Here is a 24,683-nt window from a genome sequence, read left to right on the forward strand (position 1 = left end):
TCCTGCTTGGAGAATGGCAACTAGTAAAGAAAGAAGGCAGAATAAACAATAGTCAACTAAGACTTCTTAAGAAGAATAAAATGTTTTTTCTCCTTTTTACTGTCATAAATGTGACAGTAAGGTCATTTTAATTGGAGCATATTGTCACAACGATTTGTTTAGGTACCGAAACATGGTACCGTTTGATTTTACGTGAATAGGTACTCGGTAGTACCGACAGAATTCAGTACCCATCCCTACCGCATACTGATGAAAATCTCATTTTTGATGCAGTGGATCCATTTTACAAAGACAAACCAATCCAGTGTTTTACAATTACTATATTTGCCTTTTTCTACAGCGCTAACAGGGGACAGTCTCTGAGTCTCAAGGGCAACAGACCTGGGAAGGATCAGACATGTATCAAAGGAGTATGGCCCTATTCATTTCTATGCATGAACCCACACTGGCTGCTGACACTCCAAAGCGCAGCACCCAAGGATCCCTTTTTTAATCAGTCAACCTATCAAAGGCCTTTGTCCACTAACTTGTCCTTTCTTGGCACACTTCAATGCAACCTCTATAGAGACTGTTCAAGGCACCAATTGATGTGCTTTAATTGTCAAGACGCACTGCAACACACCGGGTCCCCATTCTCCTTCATTCTACTTGCTCACTAAACATGATAGAGGTTCATAATTTAGTAGATGAAGCTTAGTCTTCTGCTCCATCTGCACACTCATCCTCTCTTGTTTAACTTTAATGTTAAACTCACTTTGCTGTGGTGTGTGGTCTTTACTAGACAAAATATTCTCTTAAGCAGTACATTCGAAATGAATTGCAACTATAACTAGATGTTAATCTAATCCAAATACACAGCTTGATGACATGAAAAAAATATACAACCAATGCTTCATTAAGTTCATGTTCTACCACTACATCTGTTATTATGCTTCAGTAAATGCATATGGATCATTTAATAAATATAGGATTGCACTGATTGCTTCTTCCTCATGTATGTATGTATTTTTAATTTTATTACTAGGCTGTCATTTTGTCATTTGAAACCATCTCATCTCATTTCAGCTGAAAATAAAATACCAAGCTAGCTGTTATCTGGAGAAGCACGAGGTGTGACACCCAATCTTTCCCACGGACTAATGCGGGTGTCGTCCACGCTCTGCTACATTTCACATGTGTCAATATATTAATGAGGTACACTGGCCCCATTATGCTCAAGGCTTCCCGCCTCTCCAGGGAAAATGGGCAGCATGGGGGGAAGGCGGGTTTTCCAATGATAGCTCAGTCTGTATTCCACAGAGTGCAGCTTTCCTTTAATCATCTATCTTTTTCAAACTTCTCCTGTTGTAGCCTGGGGCGAGCCTCACGCACAAACTCGCCACTGTCTCATCAATATTCTGTCACTTTCTTCTCACTGAGGGATCGTTGCCTGATACTTTTTGCGCTCTATGATAAAGCATATTGCCGAAACTGTGCAGCTATCATGGGACTGAGCAAATGGTTTGAGGTTGTAATATTTAAATGGGCCACTGAGTATAACCTGCAGCTCTGTTCGCTGAGAGTAGGCACTTGTTACCTAAGTAACAATATAAAACCATTTGTCCATAAATAAAGTAGATGTCAGCTCATGCACATGAAATATTTAGAGAGCTACTACTAAAAATAAATACAACCATATTAAAAATTATTTCTATATCCTTAAATGCAAAAATAGTTAGGGTTTTTTGTTCATTATAATATTAGATTCAGGGAATCTGAAGAGGCACCGTATATTTTTATATTCTTGCGTCCTACAATCAGCCATTTTTATGTTTCTTTTTTGTGTACAAAGAGATTTGCCGTCACATTGAATTAAAAGCATGATGAATTGTTTTTCCTAAAACAAGCAATGAAAACGTTTAAAGCAAAGTTATGCCTCAGGGATTTTGGGCAAATTTGAGTGCTTAAATTCAGTTCAGTTGTTTCTGACTATGATATGGATTAAAATTAAATTTGACAGCCCCATCATGGAGAGAGCACACCACCAAGTGTAGCTAAACGTGACGGTGCGGTCGTGCAAACGTGCTGTGCAACATTTATTTACAGGAGGAGTTTTTGCAATCTGTTCATGCAACACTGATAAGCGATGCGTCAACAGTGTTAGTTCCACTGTGTTTGCCGGATATATCATTAACCGATGGATTGCGATGCATTTATTCTTTTGTGTGGAACCCAGGCTGGAAATGGGAAAAAGATGGGAGATAAAAAGCCAGCTTTATGATAATTGAACTATCTTTATGTTATGTGTCTCTTCACAGAGAGCCATATCATTTAAGTGTGATAGCGTTGTCACTGGGAGACGCATCAGAAAGAGACACAGCCTTGATTGATGATTTGTTGAGATGTTTGTGTATCAAAACCAAGTTGTCACATTGCGCTCTGGCTGGTTTTCAAAAAAGGTTGCACGCTGTTGGCCCCGTTTACTGGCACCTATGGGGAAGATGTGTAAAACCTCATATGTGTTTTATTTATTTTCTTATCACAGCTGCATAGTTCACCACTGAAACATTTAAAAGAATCACGCCTTTAATCTCAGGTCATTTATTTATTCGGGAAAAGTTAAGAACTCAGGAAAAACAACTCCATTAAATTTGATGTATTTTAATGTATTTTTTGCTTTGCTTTCGCCTCAGGCCACTAGGCTTGACCAGGATTTTATCTGACAGAAGGAATGCTTTACTACTCTGAAAATATTTCATGTCCTTGCACTTATTTTTAGTAAGAGATTTCAATTCATGTGACTTGTGCAAAAGCTGACATCTACTTCATTTATGGACAGATTTCTTTATATTATTACCTTGGTAGTCTTCACACCACCAACATTGATCAGGACGGCAACGGACATACAACATCTCTCAAACTCTCATTTAGAGAACAGTAGTGACATTATGAGGTCACTAAATCTCCACAACCATAGTGCTATAGTTATGTGGGAGGTATGCCATCTTCTTGCCTACCATCACAAATGTAAATGTATGGAATTTGCTGAACTGTACTGGAACTTTAACTGGAACTGTGTAATTGTGTCAGGTCAGCCTCAACTGCTTAAAGATCATCCTTTAGTTCTGTGGTCTATGTCTTACGATTAATTCAAGGTTCCAACATAAAATGTCCACCTCTCGAGTCGGATTGAAGTCAGTCCAACTCATCACCACTTTGAACTTTAAGAGGCAATATGGGATTGGGGAACGCTTGTGACATAGTCTATAACGGGGGGAAAACTGCATCTGAAGCAGCATGAGTCTGCTGTTGCACAGAGGAAACGTGTCAATCTACAGTGTCCGTCTGATCAGAAGAATATATTCATCAGAGGAATGTGAAGCATTTGAAGTATTTACAGCACCTTCTGCAGGAGGATTGTGACACAGAGCTGCATTCTGTGTTTGGGGTTTCCTTAGGGAAAATTTCCATACCTCTGCTGACTCTTTGTTTCAACAATTCTGTCTGCATGACTTGAAAGCACACAAGGCCAGTGATCTCAACGCATAAAGTTCTTTGACGGCAAAGAAATGTATAATCGGGTTGAATAGTTAGATGTTTATAGTATAACTACAAACTAAAAGTAATATAAAAATTAGGTTTCTGATTAAAAACAGATGTAAAGAATGAATATCTGGAAAACAAGCTTATCCTCATTTAGTCTGGTGGAAGGCCTGTGATACTGTGGATTTGTTTCTTTTGCTAAGCCTCTAGGAGTCTTAACACTGTGTATGAAATCACACAAATACCACAAAACCTGAATTAAAAGTATAGTGGACTTAGGTTCAAATCTAAAAATGGGTTGCCATTAGGTCTTTCAGCAGGTCGATAATTCATGACAATGATTGGATTTTACAAAATGTGTGCCTCGTGTTTAGGCTAAAAACTTTTTTTTCCTACATATAAATTTACACAAATAAAATTTTCAGTGTGACATAATGCTCCTGCAATAATATTTTATTAATTTATTTCAAGATTTTTACATGTCTGCACCAGAGTCCAGAACACTACAATGAGTCGCAATCAGGAGAATAACTGCTTCATTCAAGGGAGCTGAATGAAGCATGACAGCCAAGAGAATGCTTCTAAATAAGGACATATCATCAACACATTGCAAGCATCCCCCACAGCATATGAAGCAATAACTTAGTTTCTCTCTGGTTTCCTCTGGTGGATTGTTGTCATCATGCACACTAACGGCAAGGAGATGTCTTTCTAGTCTCACCTGTTGCAAAGTCACAAAGGGGAAACGTAGGTGCTTTAGCATTCTGTTGATGGATATTGATCGAACAAGAGCATCCCACATCTTTATGCACTCTGATAGTTACCTCCTCTAAGCAGCACTGCCAGTCACATTTGAGGTGAATGTTTCCAGACAAGGACAAAGTGAACGTGCTAAAGTGGTGGCAACAGCTATTCAAAACATTACCGAACAGATCATTTGCGCCATGGTGTGCTATAGGCTTGTAAATGTTATTTCTACTGAGGCACTTTCTTTAATATGCTAAAAGAGCTTGGGAGCCAGATGGCAGGTCTTGGTTGAGAGGCTTTGCTGTTAATGGGTTGACCTGAGTCATTGTGGAAGACTTTATGACGCATCAGACAAAGTTTTCCCCTGGTGCAGTTTGTCATCATCAGACTTTTTATGTTTTTTTTTTTATTATTTTTCCCCCACTCAACAATCAAAAATGTGATGAAGAGGCAGAGTTATTCTTACTGTGGCCATCCTCCTGGTGAGACAATCTTTGGTTTGTCCTCAGCGTGGTCACTGGTCTTGGACAGGCATGTGGTATGGCCAAGGTCTCAGTATGAGCCGAACCAACTCACTGACCTCAGTAATTCACATGCAGGAAGAATGCTGCTTTCATATCAAAAGAAAAACTATTTTAACACAGACAGGAGGAGCAGTTGCCAGGGAAAATAGGTTGATCGAGGACTTGTCTGGCAATTGTGGTTTGAGTGGTAAGACCTGCTGTCGAGTCTGTGATTAGATTGAACTTGCACTAAATTAGCTCAGACTAGAAGCCAGGGGATATGCTGACAACCCAGAGACATGTGCACAGGCAAGGACTGACAGGCTAACAAGAGAGAGTTGTTCTTACAACATTTGAAACATTTTAGAGGGGGCGTGTGGGACATTTGCCAGCTGACAGAACTAGCTTCTATCACTAATCATGGGCATTCTGTGTTAGTTTAATGTTCAAAAATAAAAGTCCAATACTTACTTTAAAACCCTTTCAAGTTGTCGACCAATCCAAAGCACCACAAACTGTAATTGTATAGTGGAAGGAGATTAATGTGTTGTTTTAATGTTTTTATTTTTTTTTTTATTGTTTGCATTTGTATTCAGCTCAGTTTAAGCTGATACCATTTTTTTTAAATCTAGTTTTACATTAATTAATTGAAAGATCACCAATGTGACATTTAACAAACAAGTGACACCATAAAGAACAAGGAACACTCAGGAAACACAGAGTTGGCAGGATCAGAATAATCAGTTCAACAGGGAATCTGGTCAGAGTTGATGGGAAGATGAACAGAGTTAAACAGAAGCTAGTCCTGGAACAAAAGTGTTAGTGGCTGCAAAAAACATGAGACCGGACTCACCACCTTTCACTGCATGCCTGCAGGTCCTTTGGTGTATATCTTTTCCAGTTTTCCAAATCTGGATTGTAACATTTTTGCCCATTTTTCATTGCAAAAAAGCTCGATCTTAGTTGGATGGGATGGAAAATGTCTGTTAACAGCAATTTTGAATTATTGATGCAAATTCTCAATTGGTTTAATGTATTGCCTTGAGTTGGAACAAAGTATATTTACTTTGATTATATGCTCAGGCTTCTTCTTCTGCTGGAAGGTGAACCCCAAGTCTCTCACACCCTCCAACAGGTTTTTATCCAGGACTGCCCTATATCTGCATCCATTTTTTCCATCAGCTCTATGCAGATTTTTCATTCCTTTTGTAAAAAAAGTATAACACTCACAAAGCCCAACGTTGCCATCAGTGTTTCCTGATGGTTTTCATGCAGCTGTTTGGTCACTAATTTTCTCTAACAAACCTAGAAGGCATGAGTTGTTTGCACTGGATTGTTTAAAAGATGGACACAGTCTCTGGACACTGAAATACATCATCTGTCAATCAGCTATATCTACTAAATACACAAAATTCAATTAACAGTATTATTCAAAATACTTAAAGTTCCTGTAAACAGAAAGCCTTTTAAACCTCCTAACTCAATTATTCCTGTGACTCATGCTGTTGTTTTTAGATAAAATTTCTCTCTGTAAACATTTTCCGCATGTGTATTCATTTAGGGTAGTTAATTACCTTTGCTGCAAGTAAACACTCGCTCGCATTTATACATAAACAGGTTTTTTACGTGGATTCTGTTGACTATATAAGCAATTTTAAAGTGTGGTGGTGTTAGGAGAACTAATATTTTAGCTATATATACAGGTCTTTTCAGGAGGTACCTTGTGCTGTGTTTGTATGCAAGATGTAAAAAAATTAGTATTTGACTCAGTTATGCCCTTATTTTCCAGGTTTGGATAAATATGGAAATATTATCATTTTTACACCTGATTTCCTTCCTGATTGTCTTTTTCTCAATGTTTATATTTAAAGAAAGAGACGCACAAAAATGTTAACAACCCAAAACATGTTTATTCATCTTTGATAATCTCATCATTATGATCCTTCAAAAGGGAAGCGTCAGGGTCCCTGACTAAATATAAAAGATACCTTACAAGCCTTGGAATAAATCAATTTTAGTTGCATAAGCATCATTTTACTGTAAGAAAATGGGAATATTTAAATGGTCTTTTTTGTTTTCTGTATGAGTAAGACATGACACAGACGCTCCGCTATCCACTCCTCAAAATGGGAAAGAGAAGTAGACATGGCAGTATAATAACCAGATATGTGCGATATTAATCTCAGGAAATTGTTGCAACAAAATGGTGACTTACCCTAACCAATCAGTAATTAAAAAAACTTCATTTTATTTATTCTATAGAGTTTTGTGCATATTTACCTGGGGTGCCAATAAGTATTTGGGATACTGTGGCTCAGTCAAGGTGTAGTGAAAAGGAGGAGGTCACAGAAATATGATGGGTGAGAAAAAAATCTCAGCAAGAAGTTCTGAGCACACTGAGCCCACACTGCAGATCAGAAGAGAGGAAAATCCAAGGTTTTATTCTCAAATCACCCCTGAATTGGAGTTCTGCTCCGGGATCACAGGTCAGCTAGCCATGAAACCTTCACTTTTGCTTTCGACTAAAGTAAGAAAGACAGAGAGGAAGGGAAAGAAAGCAAGGAACGGGAAGGAAGCCATGCAGAGTCATAGCTATACGACAGACAGAAAGAGGGAAACACAATGAAATTATTTATGGTTCACAACAGGAGGCAAGAAAATAGGGCTTTAAAAAAAAGCAGACCTGCAGAAGAAAGGAAATAATGGACGACACTATGTTTAGAGTAGCTGTTTTTATCCTCATGCTATCACTGAGGATCCAAACTGATGAGTTTCAGTTTTAAGCAATTAGAATCTCCTTTAAAATACTTCTGCTTGTATTCTAGAGTTTTGTCTTAATAGTCACATTCCTGTTGTATCCCATGTGTTATTTATTTGGCAAATTCCCTGGAAATCTTTTATTTTATGCGATAAAGTTAATTTATTTTCCAACTATCATTTCTACGTAGCTATTATTTGCACTGTATTGTCAAAGGGGTATAAAGATTAACCTAAATGGGTGAGTGTTCTTCCTGATCATCTTATCTGTTGCATAATTAATAGATTTTTTTTTTTTTTTTTTAGTAAGAAAGAGTCCAAAGTTAGTAACAGAAAGCACAAGAAACACAAGCAGCTAATAAAAGTAAAGTTTTTTTTTGTCTCGTGTGTGTATATATATATATATTTTTTTTTTTTGCATAGCACCATAAATTATTATAGATTTATAATTAAATCACAATGTGAAAATGGATAATAATAATATAAAACAAGAAAGATTCTCAGTAAGGAGTAGATTATCCAGGCCATAGGATCATAATGAGCAAAATGAGCCACAGAAAGCAGAGGGAACTAAATCAGGCAAAACACACTTGGCAAAAGTAACTGTAACAGACCAGAAAAGAAAAGTAACAGACCAGGAAATAGAAAACAGCAATACGGCACTGTACTGTCAAAAAATAGTAAACTGGAACAATGATTAGCCTGTGTCGCATTTCTTCTAGTTTGGCTTCAATTGCCACAGGCACATGTTTCAAATCACCAGACAAATTCAAATATTAAACACAGTTTTGAAATTATGATTCTGTTATGAAGAAGAGAAACTTTCCAAACCAACCTGGCCTCCATGTAAAAAAATAAATAAAAAAAAAACATAACTGGCCCCTAATCATAAAAACTGGCTGTGCTGAGCTTGGTGGCTCTTGGTATAACTTGACACTTTTACATTAAAAGGAAATTTGGTCAATTATTCTATTAAGAAAACCTGATGGTAATAGTAAATGCTGTCATTAGTGATAGTAGTGATAGAAATGGGAGAACTATGTTTATTTCTTGTCTTAGTAGTCAAACCAAAAAGTCTGAAAGTTGTCAGAAATATTCCCAAAAATATCAATGAAGCTAAATTCATGTTGTTAATCAAATGTTTCCATCAGTCTAAAATAAAGAATATATAAACTTAGAACCAAAGTGCTTTACACTTTCATTTATTAAAACTAGAGATTGAAAACTCACCATTGAATTCTAATGGCAATGGCTATGTGTGGCATTTTCAGCATAGGTGAAAAATTTGAAAAAAAAATCTCCGCTCTTAATTTTTTATAATTTATTTATTTATTCTTGTAATCCGCTTATAATTTGATATTGAGGAATCACACATTGAGGCAGCGATTCTTCAGAGAAAGCTCTTTTCAGCCGTCTTGTAAATCCTTAATATAGAGCAGAGCCATTTTAGCACCGGAGCCGCTATCACCCATCATAAAAATCATTTGTAAACATATCAGTGACAACAGAATAACATCCTGGTCTGAGGGGAGGAGGTGGAAGTGTTGTCTTCTGTGTTCCTTGTTGTGATTTTAATGAGGATGTCAGAGCTGTCAGTGTTGTAACAGCTAATTGTAATAAGCTTCTCCCTCATATGCTAAGACAAATTGTTCTGTTGTTATTCTAATGATGTGTTAGCTGTGTTGATGCCGTTTTGTTTCCCTCCACACGCAACAGTTTCATGCACTGGATTAACGGAGGTCTGATATCGTTAGCAAGAAGATTGTTGCTTTGACATACTTTTATTAGTTTTATTTCCAGGCTTCATTCTTGTTGCCGTCAGCTCCTCATTCACTAGCAGCACACCGCCATCTAGTGTGTATTTGAATGTATTGCATCAGTATACATGCTCATTGCATTGATACTATGTATTCCTTCTGCAATGACAGAAAAGGCAGACCTTTCCCAGTGGCATATTTATTTCAATCCTCCCCCTATTTTTTTCTGTCATCTAACATATTCAATACTCTAACTTAATCCTAAATGTTTATATTAATCCTATTGGAGTCCCTTGAAATGGAGCCTCTAAAACAGACTATTCCAGCTGGTTGAAAGAATGCAGTTTATTCATTTTGCATAATAAATCTACAATTAAACACATCTTTTTTTATTTCAGTACTTCACACAAAACTCATCTCCCCCTCTGTGCGTAAATAATTGTGAGAAGTAAACTGTTTATTTTCTGCAACTGCGCCTAACAGATGTGCTAATCAAATATTTGCATTGCTAAAATGGGAGTCACTCCCAATTAAATTCACACTTTTCACCCACCTCGACAGATGCCAGAGTGAAGCTGTGAATCTCTCTTATTTGTGAAACTAAACTTAATGTGTGAGGTTTAGTCAAACATTGCCAGTCAAAACTCTTGTATTGAGTGCAGCCCTGACCCCTCTGGGCAGTATCAGAGCCACTGAAGTGCTTTGGCATCAGTGTGACAGGATTAACACATCAAAAGCAGAGTTGGGGCCTACAGCGGCGTCACACAGTCAGTGCAGCACCTTTCATGTTCTGCTCAGGTTCACCACAATTTCACGTAAGCCAACAGCAAGTCAGACGGAAAAAGATAATGGGGCCAACCTGCTGCTATCACGCTTTCCTTCAGCTGCAGTGAAATATGTCAAATTCTGTGTGTTTGATGAAAGATTTGAGTTCAACAAGCTTAAGTCAGGGAACGATATCTGACTGTGTCACATGGCTGGGATGCAAAGGGACCATTTAGGTCTGACATTCGAGCTGAAATTATTGCTGCAAGCCTGCATGGTCTTACTTTTTATTATGCAAATATTTAACAGTTAACAGAAGCAAAAGTTAAACTCAAGCAGTCTAAGAGGTTTCATGTCTTGGAGTTGAATCCCAGACATTTACCCTAGAAAGAGTTGGAAAGGCTTTTCATATCAAATATTGAAGGTGAATGAATGAATAAAATCGTCATTTCAACTGAGCAAGTAACAAATTTAAATGAAAATAAAACAAGTATAAAATGACATTTTGTGACAAAAAAATTATGTCAAACACCAGAAAGTGAGATTGTAGATTATAGAAGTAATAATATCTCTAAAACCCAGCTTTTTTCTGTTTGAAGATTAATTGGAGGAAGTGAATTTATACTCCATCTAACTCATTAGGCGTGTCCCCCACGCCTTCAGACTGTACAACTCCTCACTGGGGGGTCGGAGGTGACACAGGACAGAGGGAAGAAGGAGTAGTTTTTCTACAAATGTGAACTCCATATTTATCAGGCCAAATCATACAGTGCAATACCATATCACTGGTCAATCTATCGACCAAATTGCTATAATTTCCTTTTGTGTTGTATTTATATTCTTTGTTTTGTATTTAATTTGTATTTTTTTGTATTTTGTGTATGCTTACTGTGTGCCACATTTTTGCCTGTGAGCTGCTGGTAACTATAATTTCCTGAGGGAGTCTTCCCAAGGGATCAATAAAGTCAAGTCTAAGTCTTATATACACTTTTAAACTGTTCATATATACACTTACTGTAAAAAAAAACCTCATCCCTCACATCACTGACATACAGCTTAAATGAAAATGCACATATATTTCTGTATGAACTGATGAGCATATGCACGGATAGTTAGCTATATAGCTAGTACAGGTCTGAGTTATACAGTAAATATGATTACCTTTGGTTAAGACTAAAATTATTCAGGTTCAAAATTATATAATAATTATTTTTTTTTACCATTTTACCAATATTCCAGCTTTCTCGTGTCAAATGTCAACGTGTCCCTGGGCAAGCCACTTAATCTCAAGTTGCCTACAAATCTTTGCAATGAGTGTATGAATGTGTGTGTGGTAGTGAGTGCTTTGAGTGGTGCGTATAACTAGAAAAGAAAATTACCATTTCTAGTTATACTTTAAGAACAAATATGAATGTTTTTTTTGTATCAGATTGATCTCATGTCAAACACTATTTTGAATACATCTGATGTCTGTGAATTAACAGTAATTAACAATGTTTAAAAATTAAAAAAAGAGAGAAAGAGAGATTTTAAAAGCATAAAACCAAAGCTTGTTCATGTGCTTTACAGAAACACAGTTGTCCTTTTATGTCTTGCCTAACAGCCCCTGTCTTTGTTTAGGTTGTCGACATAAAAGAAAAACTGAAATTGTCCAAGAAGTTTTGGTCGAGTCTGCCCGAGGCGATGTGTGTAGAGGACAGACTGACTGCCGGAAACGCCAGTGATGAGGATTGCTGGAATGGACACACCAAGGGCAGGTAAGGGGACTGCAGCCCTGGAGCTTAATGCAGACTAACACAAAAGGTTACTTAGAAGTCCAAAGTCTTTTCAGCGTGCCTGATGTTAAGTACTCTGATCCTAGAATTAAGAGGCAAGTTTTTTTCATGTCAGTGCACTGTGGAGGAGCTGGGCATATTTTCATTTAGAGCTGTTTAATCAAAAAAAGGATGTCATTTTTATTGTTACGGTTTTCCTTTAAAATGTAATGAGTTGTATGAAATACATTGGTTTCTTAGAGAATCAATTTCTCTTTGTTCTTAATTAGGCTGTGCCAGCTCAGTGTTAGCTCTTAATCTGATTTCTTTATGTAAAAAAAAAAAAAAAAAAAAATCTTCCACTGCCCACAGATTTTCATTTTCTGAGTTGCAAAAGTCTCTACTGAGCATTTTTTACTTATTTAGGCATAAACTACAAACTTCAATATGTTTTATCATGTTAGTCAGTGTCATTGATTGTTAGATGAAACCAAATGTTTGGAGAATCTTTTACAAATAAAAATCTGTGTATCCCATGTTTGTGTTAAGCTCTTCAAAGGTTCACATTTTCCTCCAATTATCCCAGCAACTCATTTAGAGAATCACAAACAAGTACGCACATCTTGCTTTTTCTTGTTTGTAAAACAGTTAAAGCTCAGATTGTAATTTTTTAATCAGCATTTTCCTATCAACTCTCACCACTTTTCTTGTCCTTGATAAATAAAAATCCCCAGCATTTTATGTCACTGTGTGAATAGCACATTTCCAGATTAATGTGTAAAGTTAGCTATTTTGCTTTCAAGAGCAAAAGTTCTGTTTCGGCCCAATTAGAGCAGAGCACCCTCTTCCAAATGTTAGCGACATCCCTTTTATATACGCAGGAAATAGTGCTTCTTATGACTTTTTTTTCCAACATTAACTTAATGCTCTTTCATAAAGGTCAGATTTTTGGAGTGCCTGACCTACTAATTTCTTGGTATGTCTGCAGTTTTTAGCTGATTGAAAACTCAATTGCTTGCACTGGATTTTTTTTTTCACTCGTGTCATAGTAAATAAAACAAAATATGAATGCATCCCACACAATGTGATTTTCTGTTTCCTGTTCCCTAATAATTATACACTGTTTTGTGTTGGTGTATCACATGAAATGAAATACAAATGCATAAAATGTTATTTAAAATGACAAAATGTGAAAATATCCAAGCGATATATACACGTTTGCAAGGCTCCTGATGTAAAATTTCATTCTTTACTTTTTGTCATCCTTGAGTCAAAAAGCAAACAAACCTTTTCAAATTCAGTGACATTGCAGGGGTATATGTCAGCTTGAGCGATCAGCGATTATGGGAAAACAAACGTTGTTGTGTCACATGATTTGTGGAATTCTGTTCCATGGCGACCCACAACCTATTTCTCCAACAAGAGAGCAGGCAGCTGACATACTTTTCCCCGGAGAAATACCTCACAAGTGTGTCAGTGTATTAACTGACATTATGGGGTCAAATTCCCATTTCACAAACATTGCTGTAAACCTAAAGAGCCCATTTCCAATTGCTTTATGAAAATTAGACATGTTTCAATTATGGGTGGAATTAGTCTACCCTCCAAGGACTTGTGTGGTGCTGCTTATTTTCCTAAAGCCTGTGACGATAATTATTTCTGAATTATATCTTTGCATAAAGAGTGCCTTTCCATAAAGTATCCTTGGCTAATTGAATTTGTTTTGTGTTTTTAATAAAGATACTTTCCTGAAGTCCAAAAGGATGGCCTTACCAACCAGATGAATAACCCTGAGGTGGGCGTCGACATCACACGGCCCGACACCTTCATCCGTCAGCAGATCATGGCTCTAAGGGTGATGACCAACAAGCTGAGAAACGCATACAATGGCAATGACATCTGCTTTCAGGACGCAAGTAAGCTGTTAGCCATTTTTATAATGCAGGCGAATGAATCAGAATGCTTTTTCTGCTTTGCTTTAGGCATCTGTCATAGTTTTTTTTTTCATCTTTATTGTTTGTTTGAACAATAAAAAACGCTTCTTAAAGGAGAGCACATGCAAGAGCATTGCAAGTATTTTTTTTTTATTATTTGAAGTATGTGTATTGTTACTGATGCATATCTGTCATATATTGCAATTCTCTGAGAAGAAATCTGCAAAATGGAAAGTGTGCTTCTGCATAAGGGTTTAAAATATTATTTTGCTGTTTGGTTACTACGTATTTGGTCTTAATGAACTTAATGGTCATTTGATCATCTTGGGATGATGGTACAGAAATTAAAAGGGAAAACACAAAGCTTGAGAGCCTCTATGTAGCTGTCTAGGATAATATTATTTACTTAAAACATGAAATCTACTGCTATCTGTTAAAACAAATTGTTAAAATCTGTTTTAACAAACTTGTGAGAGGGTGCAATATTCCATCTGTAAGGAATATGACCTGTTCTCAGAAGATCAAAGGTCAACCCTAATTCTGAATTTTCAATGATGAACTCTTTTTTTGTTTGCTTGTTTTGCTCTGTTCTTGTAATTCAGGTGATGAAGGCAGCGGCTCAGGCAGTGGAAGCGGCTGCACGGAGGACTGCACCACACACATGGACAGCGCTGCCACTGAAACCCCAGTGGTGAAAGCCGACCGGAGCGGGCCTATCGAGGACTCTGCCCCGCACCATGCACCATCCATAGCACTGCCAACCATGCTGGCTCTGCTAGCTCTAACTCTGCACCGACAATGGAGATAATGATGGAGCAACAAGCTAGATATGGACTGCAGGGTTTTTGTCCCTTTTTTCTCCTCTCTTGCAGTTTTTGTATTCAAGCACATTGGAGCTACAGTCAAGCAAAGAGCATTCAGCCTACCAGCATTGATGCTGCTGGATTCTGCTCTGAGAAAGAAAGTAGTCATCCACATCATGATTTTCCACTTTTCCAAAGATCATGCAGTGCCACCCCTAGACTTTATATTTCATGAAATCATTTCAGTTTCTAAAACTGATGCGGATCCAACAAACTCTGCTTCAGAGATTTTTTTTTTTTAAATCTTAAAATTTCTTTCACATATGGCAAATATACACATAGATTTCCAATTGGAAGAAAAATGATAGTATGCACTTTGAGTTTTTTTTTTTATTGAATTCTTTTGACTGAAGAAAATGTAAAAAGAGATGTGGTTAAATTATGCACCTTAAAAAGGTAAAATAAGCTTAATAAATGTTTGATAATATATTTTAAAGAGGTGATGATCATCTAAGTGCAAGAGGATTCAGGAACCATGTCCGCTTTGTTTAGAATTTGATTAAATATAACATTATGCCATTTATTCATTTGTGAAGAAAAACAACATTCTTTTAAATTTCCTTTTTGCGAATGCAAATTCAGAGTTGTGCTTCTTTATCTTTCTTACAATTTCAATCATTTCGGGCTGTAGATGCATATATTGTTTTAAACAGAATCTGCACAAAGTTATAAATACTCACAAAATCTGTTCAGCAGTGGCCTTGGGCTACAGCTGACTTGAAGAGTTAGGATTAACATTGTATTTACTTTGCCTTGCACCAACTCCATAATCTACAAAATATGCTCATATCTTTCCAGTTGATTAACTTAGCTTCAGCAGTGGAAAACCTAAAATCATTTCTAAGAGGGTTTTTTTCCTCTTTAATCTGCAGAAAATATGCCACTAATTTACTGTTATTGTAGCTCTATGGTTAAACAGCTCTGGTAACATTTTGTTTAAGATGTGGTCACTCAGTATAGTTTAAAATATTTACTTCAAGTTTAAAGGGATAAATATTCTCATAATTTAATTTCATCAATAATTGAACAGGTAGGTAGGAACAGTGGCTAATTATTAATCTTCTATTACAACCATAAGGGGCTTTTGTGGATTTTTTTTAAACTGAGAGGAAATGGCCCATCAGTAATTTACCTTTAATGGATAACTCTCTTAGCATCTTAACATTGATAAAAATAAGAAATTCAAAAGCTTTTAAATGACCTGAGATATGCAGGAGATGATTATTCTCCTTGATCTGTAGCTGTTTATTATGAAGACTTTTGCCGTCTGTGGTCCATAACAATGATATTTCTATCCTAAAACTTTGAAACTGAATAGATTTTAGTGTTTTTCCATTCAAACCATCGTTATGCAAGTTCACTTTTCACAAGAATTAGTTGCACTTTCAATTCACAGAGGTTAAACAGAATTCATTCATATTCGAAATTCACTGTTTTAATATTTTTGTGTACAGTCACACCACATAAAGTTTCAATTTAAAATTTTCAACATTAATTAACACTTTGATTATTTTGCAGCCTAGCATTTGCCAGGTGATTCTCTCTGCTCACATAAAACATTTTTTTTTAGTTTGACCAAGTTGTCAATAAAGCTCCTTTTATACACAGAATTCCCCGCTTGAATTGTAAGAGATCAACATGAGCGGAGAATTTTGATTTGGATTTAGTACTTGAACTAGAAAACCCTTCACTCATGTGAATTATCCTCACAGTTATACCGGCTATTCTTATAGCTGGTAGATGTGACAAAATCCATTTAAGTGCTGCTTCAGTCATAGGCTTGTCTTGTGTACATAGAAAACCTTAACATGAATTTTTTGACACAATACTGATAGAACTGGAGTAAAGAAACAACTCAAAATAATCTACTCCTTTTAAATAGTCTTGATTTAGACCTTCAGCTTATAATATTAGGTATGTTTGTGTGTACAGTATCAATAATGTTTGAGCATAAAGACAGAGAAACATGTTAGAGGTAAAAGCCTAAAGCAAACCAGTGCGCAGATACACGTACGGCAGTCACCAAGGTTTTCTCTTTTTCCTTCACAGAAAAATAATAAAACAGAACAATGTGTCCTAAAATGGTTTCCTGACAGATCCATGTGATATGTTTCAGGATATCACAAGGGAGCAGTTCATGCTTCTGATCTGAGAAACAGCTTTGTTCAAGTCAGTTGTTTGAAAAAGTTAAAGCCACTTATATAAACACTATTTTGAACAAAGTCAACACTGAAACAAAAATATTAACTGGTTTTACTTTGTCATTGGACAGTTACTCCCTCAAGAGACACTTAATAAAGTGTTTCATATAGGAAGGTCATTTCAATGGACTATGGACCGATACAGTCTTTAATGTAAAACACAGCCATTAAATAAAAAATTAAACACATTAAACATCACCTAATATTGAACTTTTTTATAAATGATTTGATAAAGGTAACAAATGATGGCACATATGTACTTTTGTTTTAGCACTTATTATGCAGTCAAATGTAATGTTTTTAACAAAAAGCGTTATCTACTTCAGGTAACTAACATCGAACCAGAAACAGAAAAATATTTCACTCTTGTGGCTCTAAAGACAATCAAATTAGGAGATTCCTGTTGCGCATCTCAAATTAAGTTTTCCACTCACATATTCTGTTTGAATTATAATGAAATTATATGCAAACAAAAATTATTGGGTTGGTCTTCAAGTGCATACCTATATTCTTGTGCTGCTGTGAACTTTACATGAATTTAAATTAACTGACTGTATCATGTTTTAGTGCTGCATCCTCAGAATATATTACACGTATTTACCAACTATCATCAGATGCTTCATACCTACTGGAACTACATTTAGAAACTCGCAAAAACATGCTACTTCTTTGCATATTGAGTAACAGCCTTAATAATCCCAGGCAGTATTTAAAAATGTCAACTTCAAATGACAGAATTGAAAAAAATATATAAGCACATTTTACCATACTTGTATGTCTGGGAGTTATTAAGAGAGGCAGGGAGCAAACATCTCACAGAAGTGACGGGGAATGCTAAGAATGACCCCCTGAATTTATCTGGAAAGCTTGAATGGTTATGTCTGCAGCACAGACAGGCTTGAAGCCGACCACAGTCACCTGTGAAATGAGAATCTGTGGGGACTGGACAAGGCTGAATGCTTCAGTGAAGCTCCTCAGTAGAGCGTACTTACAGAGCATGTGAGAGACCTTGGCACTGCTGAGGGGCGCGGACAAAACCAGTCTGGATGTACGCTCCCTGTTCCCTGAGAGCCCGTCAGGTTCACAACCAGCAGGCCAACTGAGTGTACACATCCACAGAATTAGCCTATGTCATGCCCTTCACAATGTATCAAGAAAGATTTGAGCTTTTCAATATTGTTTGAAGTACTCATTTACATCCACAGAGCAAGAACAACACAGAAAAAAAAATACACAATGTGTTTTTTAAAGTGATTCTTTATTCTGAATGTTCATCTCACAGGATGCCCTTTTTGTTTTTTAATCATTGAACTTTTAATATTTTTGCAATAAAAGGTTAAAAACAACAGCCAACCCAGTGATGAATTACATCAATTATTTACAGGTCACATTTATTTTTACTTTTACCTTGGAGGTAAAGAGTTTGTTGAGGGAAGATGCCTTAATGTATTTCAACCATACCGTTAAGATGATTGCATTTCTGTTTTATTACTATTGAGAATAAATTCTAAACATTTTTTAAACAGATTTCTCCTTGTTATAACTTTGTGAAAGGTATATAAAAAACAACAACTAGGATTGAGAATATAATTAAGAATCTATCCCTACGCAGTGACATGCAAAACTGCAAAAACCTTTTTACTTGTTTCATTAAAATCACAAACTTTACTGAATTTAAAGACAGACCCACAGTCAAAATAATGCAGAAATGTGGAATCAAATGAAGATGACAGATTTATTGTTTTATCTTTACAAATAAAAATATGAACAGTGGCATGCATTTGTATTCAAACTGTTTTAGTCTGGTGCCCCGAAATAAAATCCAGTGTAATCTGTTCCCAGTCGGTACATTTCTCTAGCGGGTTTAGGGTTTCTAGACAAACTGCATCAGGAAGACCAAGGAACGAAAGCCAAAGCTATGTGACATTTAAGCAGGTTAATAAATAATATCTCAAGCTTTTAGCATATCTAATTATCTTTTAAATTAATCATCTAAAAATTAATGGATTGGCACTGAGCTTTCCGAGGCAAGGTCATCTGACTAATCTGGGTCAGAACATTTCCTGAGAAGTTGCTAATAGGACTGTGGAAACTCATCAGCAAAACAATTGCTAGTATCTGTTAATATAACAACCATTAGTTGTCCACTTCACAAATCTTATTAGTGTAAAAATAGGAAGAAGATGGCCACTGTTTTCATGATACTGGTTTACCTTACTTAGCTTTTTTCAAAAAAGCATGGAGGGCAGTGAAACACTGTTGTGGCTTTAACCAACATGTTTTAATTCCAACAAAAAGTGAACAGCTTTTAAAAAATTTGGTAGTAAAATGACACAATTTTAAGGTGTTCAAAACATGTCAATACCTTTGCAAAGCACTGCATGATTCAGAGAACTCTTCTACGGTTAGTCTTAAAATCTAAAAGGAGGGTTTGCTTCATTAAGTCATAGGATCAGTAATTTTCTAACATCACAGACTGACAGCTCCATTGCTCTGAGGTAAGTTTGAGCACTGAGGTGGATGTTGGAACAACAGGTGACAGCTAGGCCTCCTCTGTGTACTTCCTGTTTGTGAAATCAGCTCTTATCAGTGGTTCAAAGCCTCTGTTTCTCCGCTGACGCAGGTAGAGCACAAAGATAAGGAGAAGCACCAGTAGGCCGACAAAGACGCCTCCCAATGTGGAACCCAGCACAAACACAGCTCCCTCATCTGCATCTGTGGAAAGAAAGGAGAAATACTCTGAAAATCCAAAGGTTTGTATCGTCGTTGGGGTTAGTATGTACGACTCATGAGGTAACAAAGACAACATCTTATTGTAAACTGTTGTAGTTTGCATAACACTATAACACTGCAAGTCCCACTTATTAACTTCAATGCAAAACAGAAATAATTCTGCATTCATAATGAATTTAAACTAATTAATCATTGTATTTTTTTTGTTATTTAAGCATTTATAAACTGGTCTTAATTTATTGAATTACTAAAATATTTAAATAGTTATTTGTTAATTTCTTTGTGTATATTTTCAGTTTTATTTAAACAATCGTGCACAATTTTATGCAGTCTCATTGGTTGTAAAGTGGCACTTTTGAGTTCTATACGCTTTAAAAAAGTTATGTAATTATAGTATTTCTTTTATTGCTTGCTCAGTATTCACTCACCACCGAGGGAAATGGCATAAGAGTATCCCAGCTGATCCGATGTGACGTAGAGCTCTTCGTTAGTGATGGGAGGGAAAAAAGGAACCATATTATAGTCCCTGTTATGACCAATAGGAGCCATCTCCTCCGGGTAGGTGGCGTTGGATGGAACAAACCTGCGCATCCATTCATCAAAAATGGCATCGGTAAAAGAATGGAGCACCTTTAAATTTGAAATGACAAGAAAAGTGTGGTTATTTGGCTTGATCTAACTGTATACTCAAATGTTATCATGTGGTTACACTTTTGAATTTCTACCAGAAAGATGGGATCATTGGCTGCAGAATGGGACAAAGAGCTGGTTCCATTGAGCAAAGCGTGAACAAGGTTGTGAAGGTTGTCGACCGTATCGTCCAGTTCTCCGTCTGGCTTGTCGTACCCTTCAAGTGCATTTCTGTTCATTTAAGACAAACTAATCAATGACCTATGACTATTTTTTCCAAAAACATATTCATAACACAAACTGTTGAGTTTTACCTGAAGCTGAAGGAGGAGTTGGTGAAATATGGAGAACTGTCAAACTCTCTGATTCCTAAACAGCTTCTGACATCACTCATGGTGGGTAGAGACATGTTGGTTTTCCCTACCATCCCTCTCTGAATAAAACCCTCATTTGTGCCATTGCAAAGAGTCACCAGACGGTTATAATCATCCAAGCTAGAAGGAGAAATAAAAAAACGCCTTTTTTAAAGAACTGGATGCAGATTCACTGTAACGGCAAGAGCTACAGCGACTTGGAAAGATATTTATGCATATTTATTTATTTATTTTGCATTTTGCATAAAGGTTTGATGAGATTAAAACAGATCTTTTTAACCTTAACTCAAAAAGCTTGGTGAGGTGGAAAACTAGCATCAACCTGAAAACAGAACCATAACAGTGAAACTTTGTGATGCCAGTGTTTGTCTGGGAGATGCTTCTTTTTCTAATCAAAGAAGCTGTCCAGAGATACCAAGAAGGTGGTGGAGCTAATTACCTGTAAGAAATCATGTTAGAATATGCAAATACTAAAGAAAAGAGCTGAGGTTCAGTTTACAGTCAAACGATGATTCCAAATCTAACTGAGTGTTTTATAACACTCAGATTGTTATGTGTTAAAAAACCAATCGAACTGAAATCCAATTGGGAACATGTGGCAACTGGTGCTTACTAGTCCTTTCCATATAACCAGACTAACTTTGAACTCTTTTGCAAATAAAAATATCCAAAAATATTTGCCCATGTGTATGTTATATTGTCTGGCTTTCAAACAAAGCACTAACAAGTTTCCAGAGGGGCTGCGACTGTCACGTTAATGCCACAACTCAACACAAAAAGTCATCAAATCTTCCAGTATTTTTGTCTCCATCCACTGGATCTTGACATTTCAAATAAAATGTATTGAAGTTGACAGCTGCAACATGACAAAATGTCAAAAGCTTTTCCAAGGCAGAGTATTCTTCTATCGTAGTTGTGCTGACCTGTTGCACACCACTCCCCATCTGGAGAATCTTGATTGGTTGCTAATGAGGAAAGGATTGTCTGGGTTCCTGCCTCCGAGCAGAGAGTCTGTACACACATCACACTCACTCTGTCCTGTGGCAAAGTTCCAGTAAGGAATTGCAAAGTTCTCATTGCCTGTCAGTCTCTGCAGAAAAAAAAAAAAGCAATAATAAAATATGTATTTATTTCTTCTTACGCAAAATCTAAGTTGCACTTATGCTTGACTGACAAATAGTTAAAGTTACCTGAAGCTCTCTTTCCAAGCTCAGAAGGTGGTACCTGTGCCAGGTAATGAATGCTGGACCCTTGTGTGAGAAATCTATGGCTTTGAAGGGGCGACCAGGACCTGCAGGAAAAGTTTTATTTAACAGCTAACATGATCTCAAGCTTTCATAGGACAATCAGGCCAAAAAGGTTGAACAGAATTCAATCTGGTCGGAATTAAGTTCAAAACCAATTATAATACGATACAGACAGATATTGTTGATTAATCAGCAAAATATTTGGAACAGTTGCTAAAGTTACATCTTGTTTTTTTTTATTTATATATATATAAGATCATACTCTTAAAATTAAGCCAGCCTTATGAGTTAATCTTCATAGCTTTGTTCAAGAAAATTGTTTCCTGATGGAGAAAATAGTGACAATAACTAATAATAGCGAATGTTATTGTATCAGCAGCAGGTTTTTTACTTGTATTTATATCTCTTTTATATAATGTTGGTATGGCACAATCTATCCTAGATTTTCATCTTGTATTTAAATATAAAACGAGATAATTTTAGTAATTTTGTGTTCCTGAATTCGTCAATAGTAATACGCAGTAAGTGGTGCACATTATGTAAATACATAAATATGGCTCGTTCTTGTTACAATAAAGTGTAATTTGGTTTCTTTTGGTGATAACACATACACTGATAAAGACAATTCATAAATATTGATTTACCTAAGAGAGTGTCTCTCACTGAGTAGTAATGCTGCCAGACGAAGAAGTCATAAATGGAAATGTTGGCAAACTGTGGCTCCGTCCCATTTGGTCCCAGCAAACCCAGCCAGTGCTGTGTGGCAATCATGTAGTCTGGATGGATGGTGTTCTTAGCCAGATCCAGAACATCCAAAAACTCCTGAATTTCCCCGCTGGTAAGGGAGTGGATGTTCTTCCTCACCACAGGACTTTTTCTCTGGTCACAGTTTGGACCAGTCCAACCGAACTTACACTGACCACAATTATAGCCAGCAAAGTTGCCTGCAACACAAAAAGCCAACTGTGAAATACTTGATACTTAAGATGGGCTTATGATGGCTTACACAAATTTCTTTCACTCACCGCTGCACCTGCAAGTCTGATTGAAGAACTTGGTGGGCCACCTCTCTCTGTCATCAACATTTCTGAGTCTGTACGGTCCCCCCCAGGGTTTGGAATCCACTTGCACGGCCCTGCAGGTGCCTCTCCCTGAAAGAGAGCCGCAGACGTTGGCAGGATCGGAGCCCAGAGCAGGGCAGCACTGCTTGGACCGGATCCCCTCTACTGTGCAGCAAGCTCGAGGAAACTGAGTTTCAGCCAGTTTAACGCAGAGCAGCAAAGACACAGTGCCAAGAACCAGCACGATCCTCATTTTCCACCTATTTGTTTCTTCCCGTGAGTGGTGAAAAATCAGTTTGCAGATCAAGCGTTGGCTGTAAGGCAGTCGATTTGATCGCCCCCCCAAGGAGTGTGGAAACTCCCTCAGCAACGGTCTGCCGCTGTGAATCTTCAAATTAGATGGCGTGATAAAGTTAACATCTGTGGAAATAGCACTTAAAACCAAATCATGTTGTGCTGCAGCTGGTTGCAAGGAGATTAAGAAAGCCTCTAATGTGCATTCTTGCTTTTGTAGGGCTGGGGAGGATTAAGACATTGGTCTTGTGATGATCACCTGATAGCCCGGCTGTGAGTTCCAGCAAGTCCTGGAAAGAAACCAAGTAACTGTTTGAAGGGGCTATTATGTTGTAAAAACTACTATGTAGCAGCGGAAGACAATATGATGTCTTCTTGTGCTCTGTGGTCGAGTCATTCACAGTTGCCAAGAATAACAGCAAAACAAAATCAGCTTTCAGATCAATGCCATCTCAGAATATTTGGAGTTCTTAGAAGGAACATTTCATCCAGAAATTTGTTAAATTTTGGGGGGGATCATTATTCTTCCAAGTTCTTAATTATTTGCATTTCACCTTTTCAAAACTGAAATTGAAAATTTAACCTAATAGTTTACTCATTTTCCAGACTTATTTGTTGTTTTTTTAGTTTATACAGCACAAAAAAAAATCAACAAAAGTGGGCTTTATAAAGCTTGAACTTAATCACTAAACCAAACTAAAGCCAATACAAAAAATAAAAACTGAAGGGTGGAGTGTGGGCTTTGAGCTGGGAGTCTGAGCACATGACCACCTATATGATAACATGTCAGATGCCCAGTTTCCCAGCAACACCATTAGAGTCAGAAAGGTCAGGTTTAACAAGAGGCTATCCAGAAAATTTTATATGACTTTATAGTGAAAATATTTGTCTTTATAAAGATAAGTATTTTCACTTTTCTGTAGTATATCACACAATAGCTAAAACCCCTTTAAAATATCTGGAACATTTTGTCACATATATATATTTTGAGGGGATTCTGTGGTATAAATAAATGCTGATTTGGGAAAAGGATGTAAAATGATCAATGGTGTTCAATATTATTTAAAGATAAAACTCTGGAAGTGTGACAAACATTTGTTTTCAACCACTGTCTGAGTCAATACTTTGAATAACCTCTCTTCACTGAACTCAGGTCCATAGGTCTTTGAATATTTGACACTTTTACTGGTTCATCTTTGCATATTAACTTCAGCTTATTCAGATGGGATGACATCTGTTTTTAAATTTTGCCATAGTTTTTGCATTTAATTTAGACTTGGACTTTGACTGAGCCATTCCACTGCATCTAAGTCATTCTATTTGGAAGGTCTCTTGGTTTAGGTGCATGATCATGTCTGGGTAGGTTTACAGCTGTGCTGATTAATCTTTAGATAAGTTGATGATGTTTTAAAAGTCTTCAGCTTTAAGCATTTCTACAGCTTTATCTTTCACGTGTCTGGCATAGTCTTCGATCTTCATGACGCTTTTAGTCCTGTGACATTTGGCTTTGTTTGCCTGTTGAGTTTTAGTATATTATATAG

General features: G+C 36.7%; 2 protein-coding genes across 3 annotated transcripts in view; one reads left to right on the forward strand and one right to left on the reverse strand.

Annotated features, from left to right (window-relative positions):
* The window catches only part of LOC129361147 (glypican-6-like), a 97,605-nt gene extending 79,309 nt beyond the window's left edge, over positions 1 to 18,296 (forward strand). For both annotated transcript variants that reach the window (XM_055031868.1, XM_055031867.1), the window contains 3 exons: positions 11,672 to 11,808; positions 13,546 to 13,721; positions 14,342 to 18,296. In XM_055031868.1, the coding sequence (XP_054887843.1) occupies positions 11,672 to 11,808; positions 13,546 to 13,721; positions 14,342 to 14,547 (519 nt within the window). In that variant the 3' untranslated portion in view covers positions 14,548 to 18,296. The remainder of the gene's footprint in view (positions 1 to 11,671; positions 11,809 to 13,545; positions 13,722 to 14,341) is intronic.
* A 228-nt stretch (positions 18,297 to 18,524) lies between these two features.
* On the reverse strand, positions 18,525 to 23,311 carry dct (dopachrome tautomerase). The gene is made up of 8 exons (XM_055031869.1): positions 22,813 to 23,311; positions 22,432 to 22,731; positions 21,731 to 21,831; positions 21,464 to 21,630; positions 20,481 to 20,660; positions 20,262 to 20,397; positions 19,965 to 20,166; positions 18,525 to 19,518 (listed from the first exon to the last, which is right to left on the reverse strand). Exons 1-8 carry the CDS (start codon positions 23,099 to 23,101, stop codon positions 19,346 to 19,348), a joined length of 1,548 nt encoding a protein of 515 aa, XP_054887844.1. The 5' UTR covers positions 23,102 to 23,311; the 3' UTR covers positions 18,525 to 19,345.
* Between the last annotated feature and the right edge of the window lie 1,372 nt (positions 23,312 to 24,683).

This window comes from Poeciliopsis prolifica, unplaced genomic scaffold (genome assembly GCF_027474105.1).
Source record: "Poeciliopsis prolifica strain line A6 unplaced genomic scaffold, Auburn_PproV2 SCAFFOLD007, whole genome shotgun sequence".
NCBI lineage: Eukaryota > Metazoa > Chordata > Actinopteri > Cyprinodontiformes > Poeciliidae > Poeciliopsis > Poeciliopsis prolifica.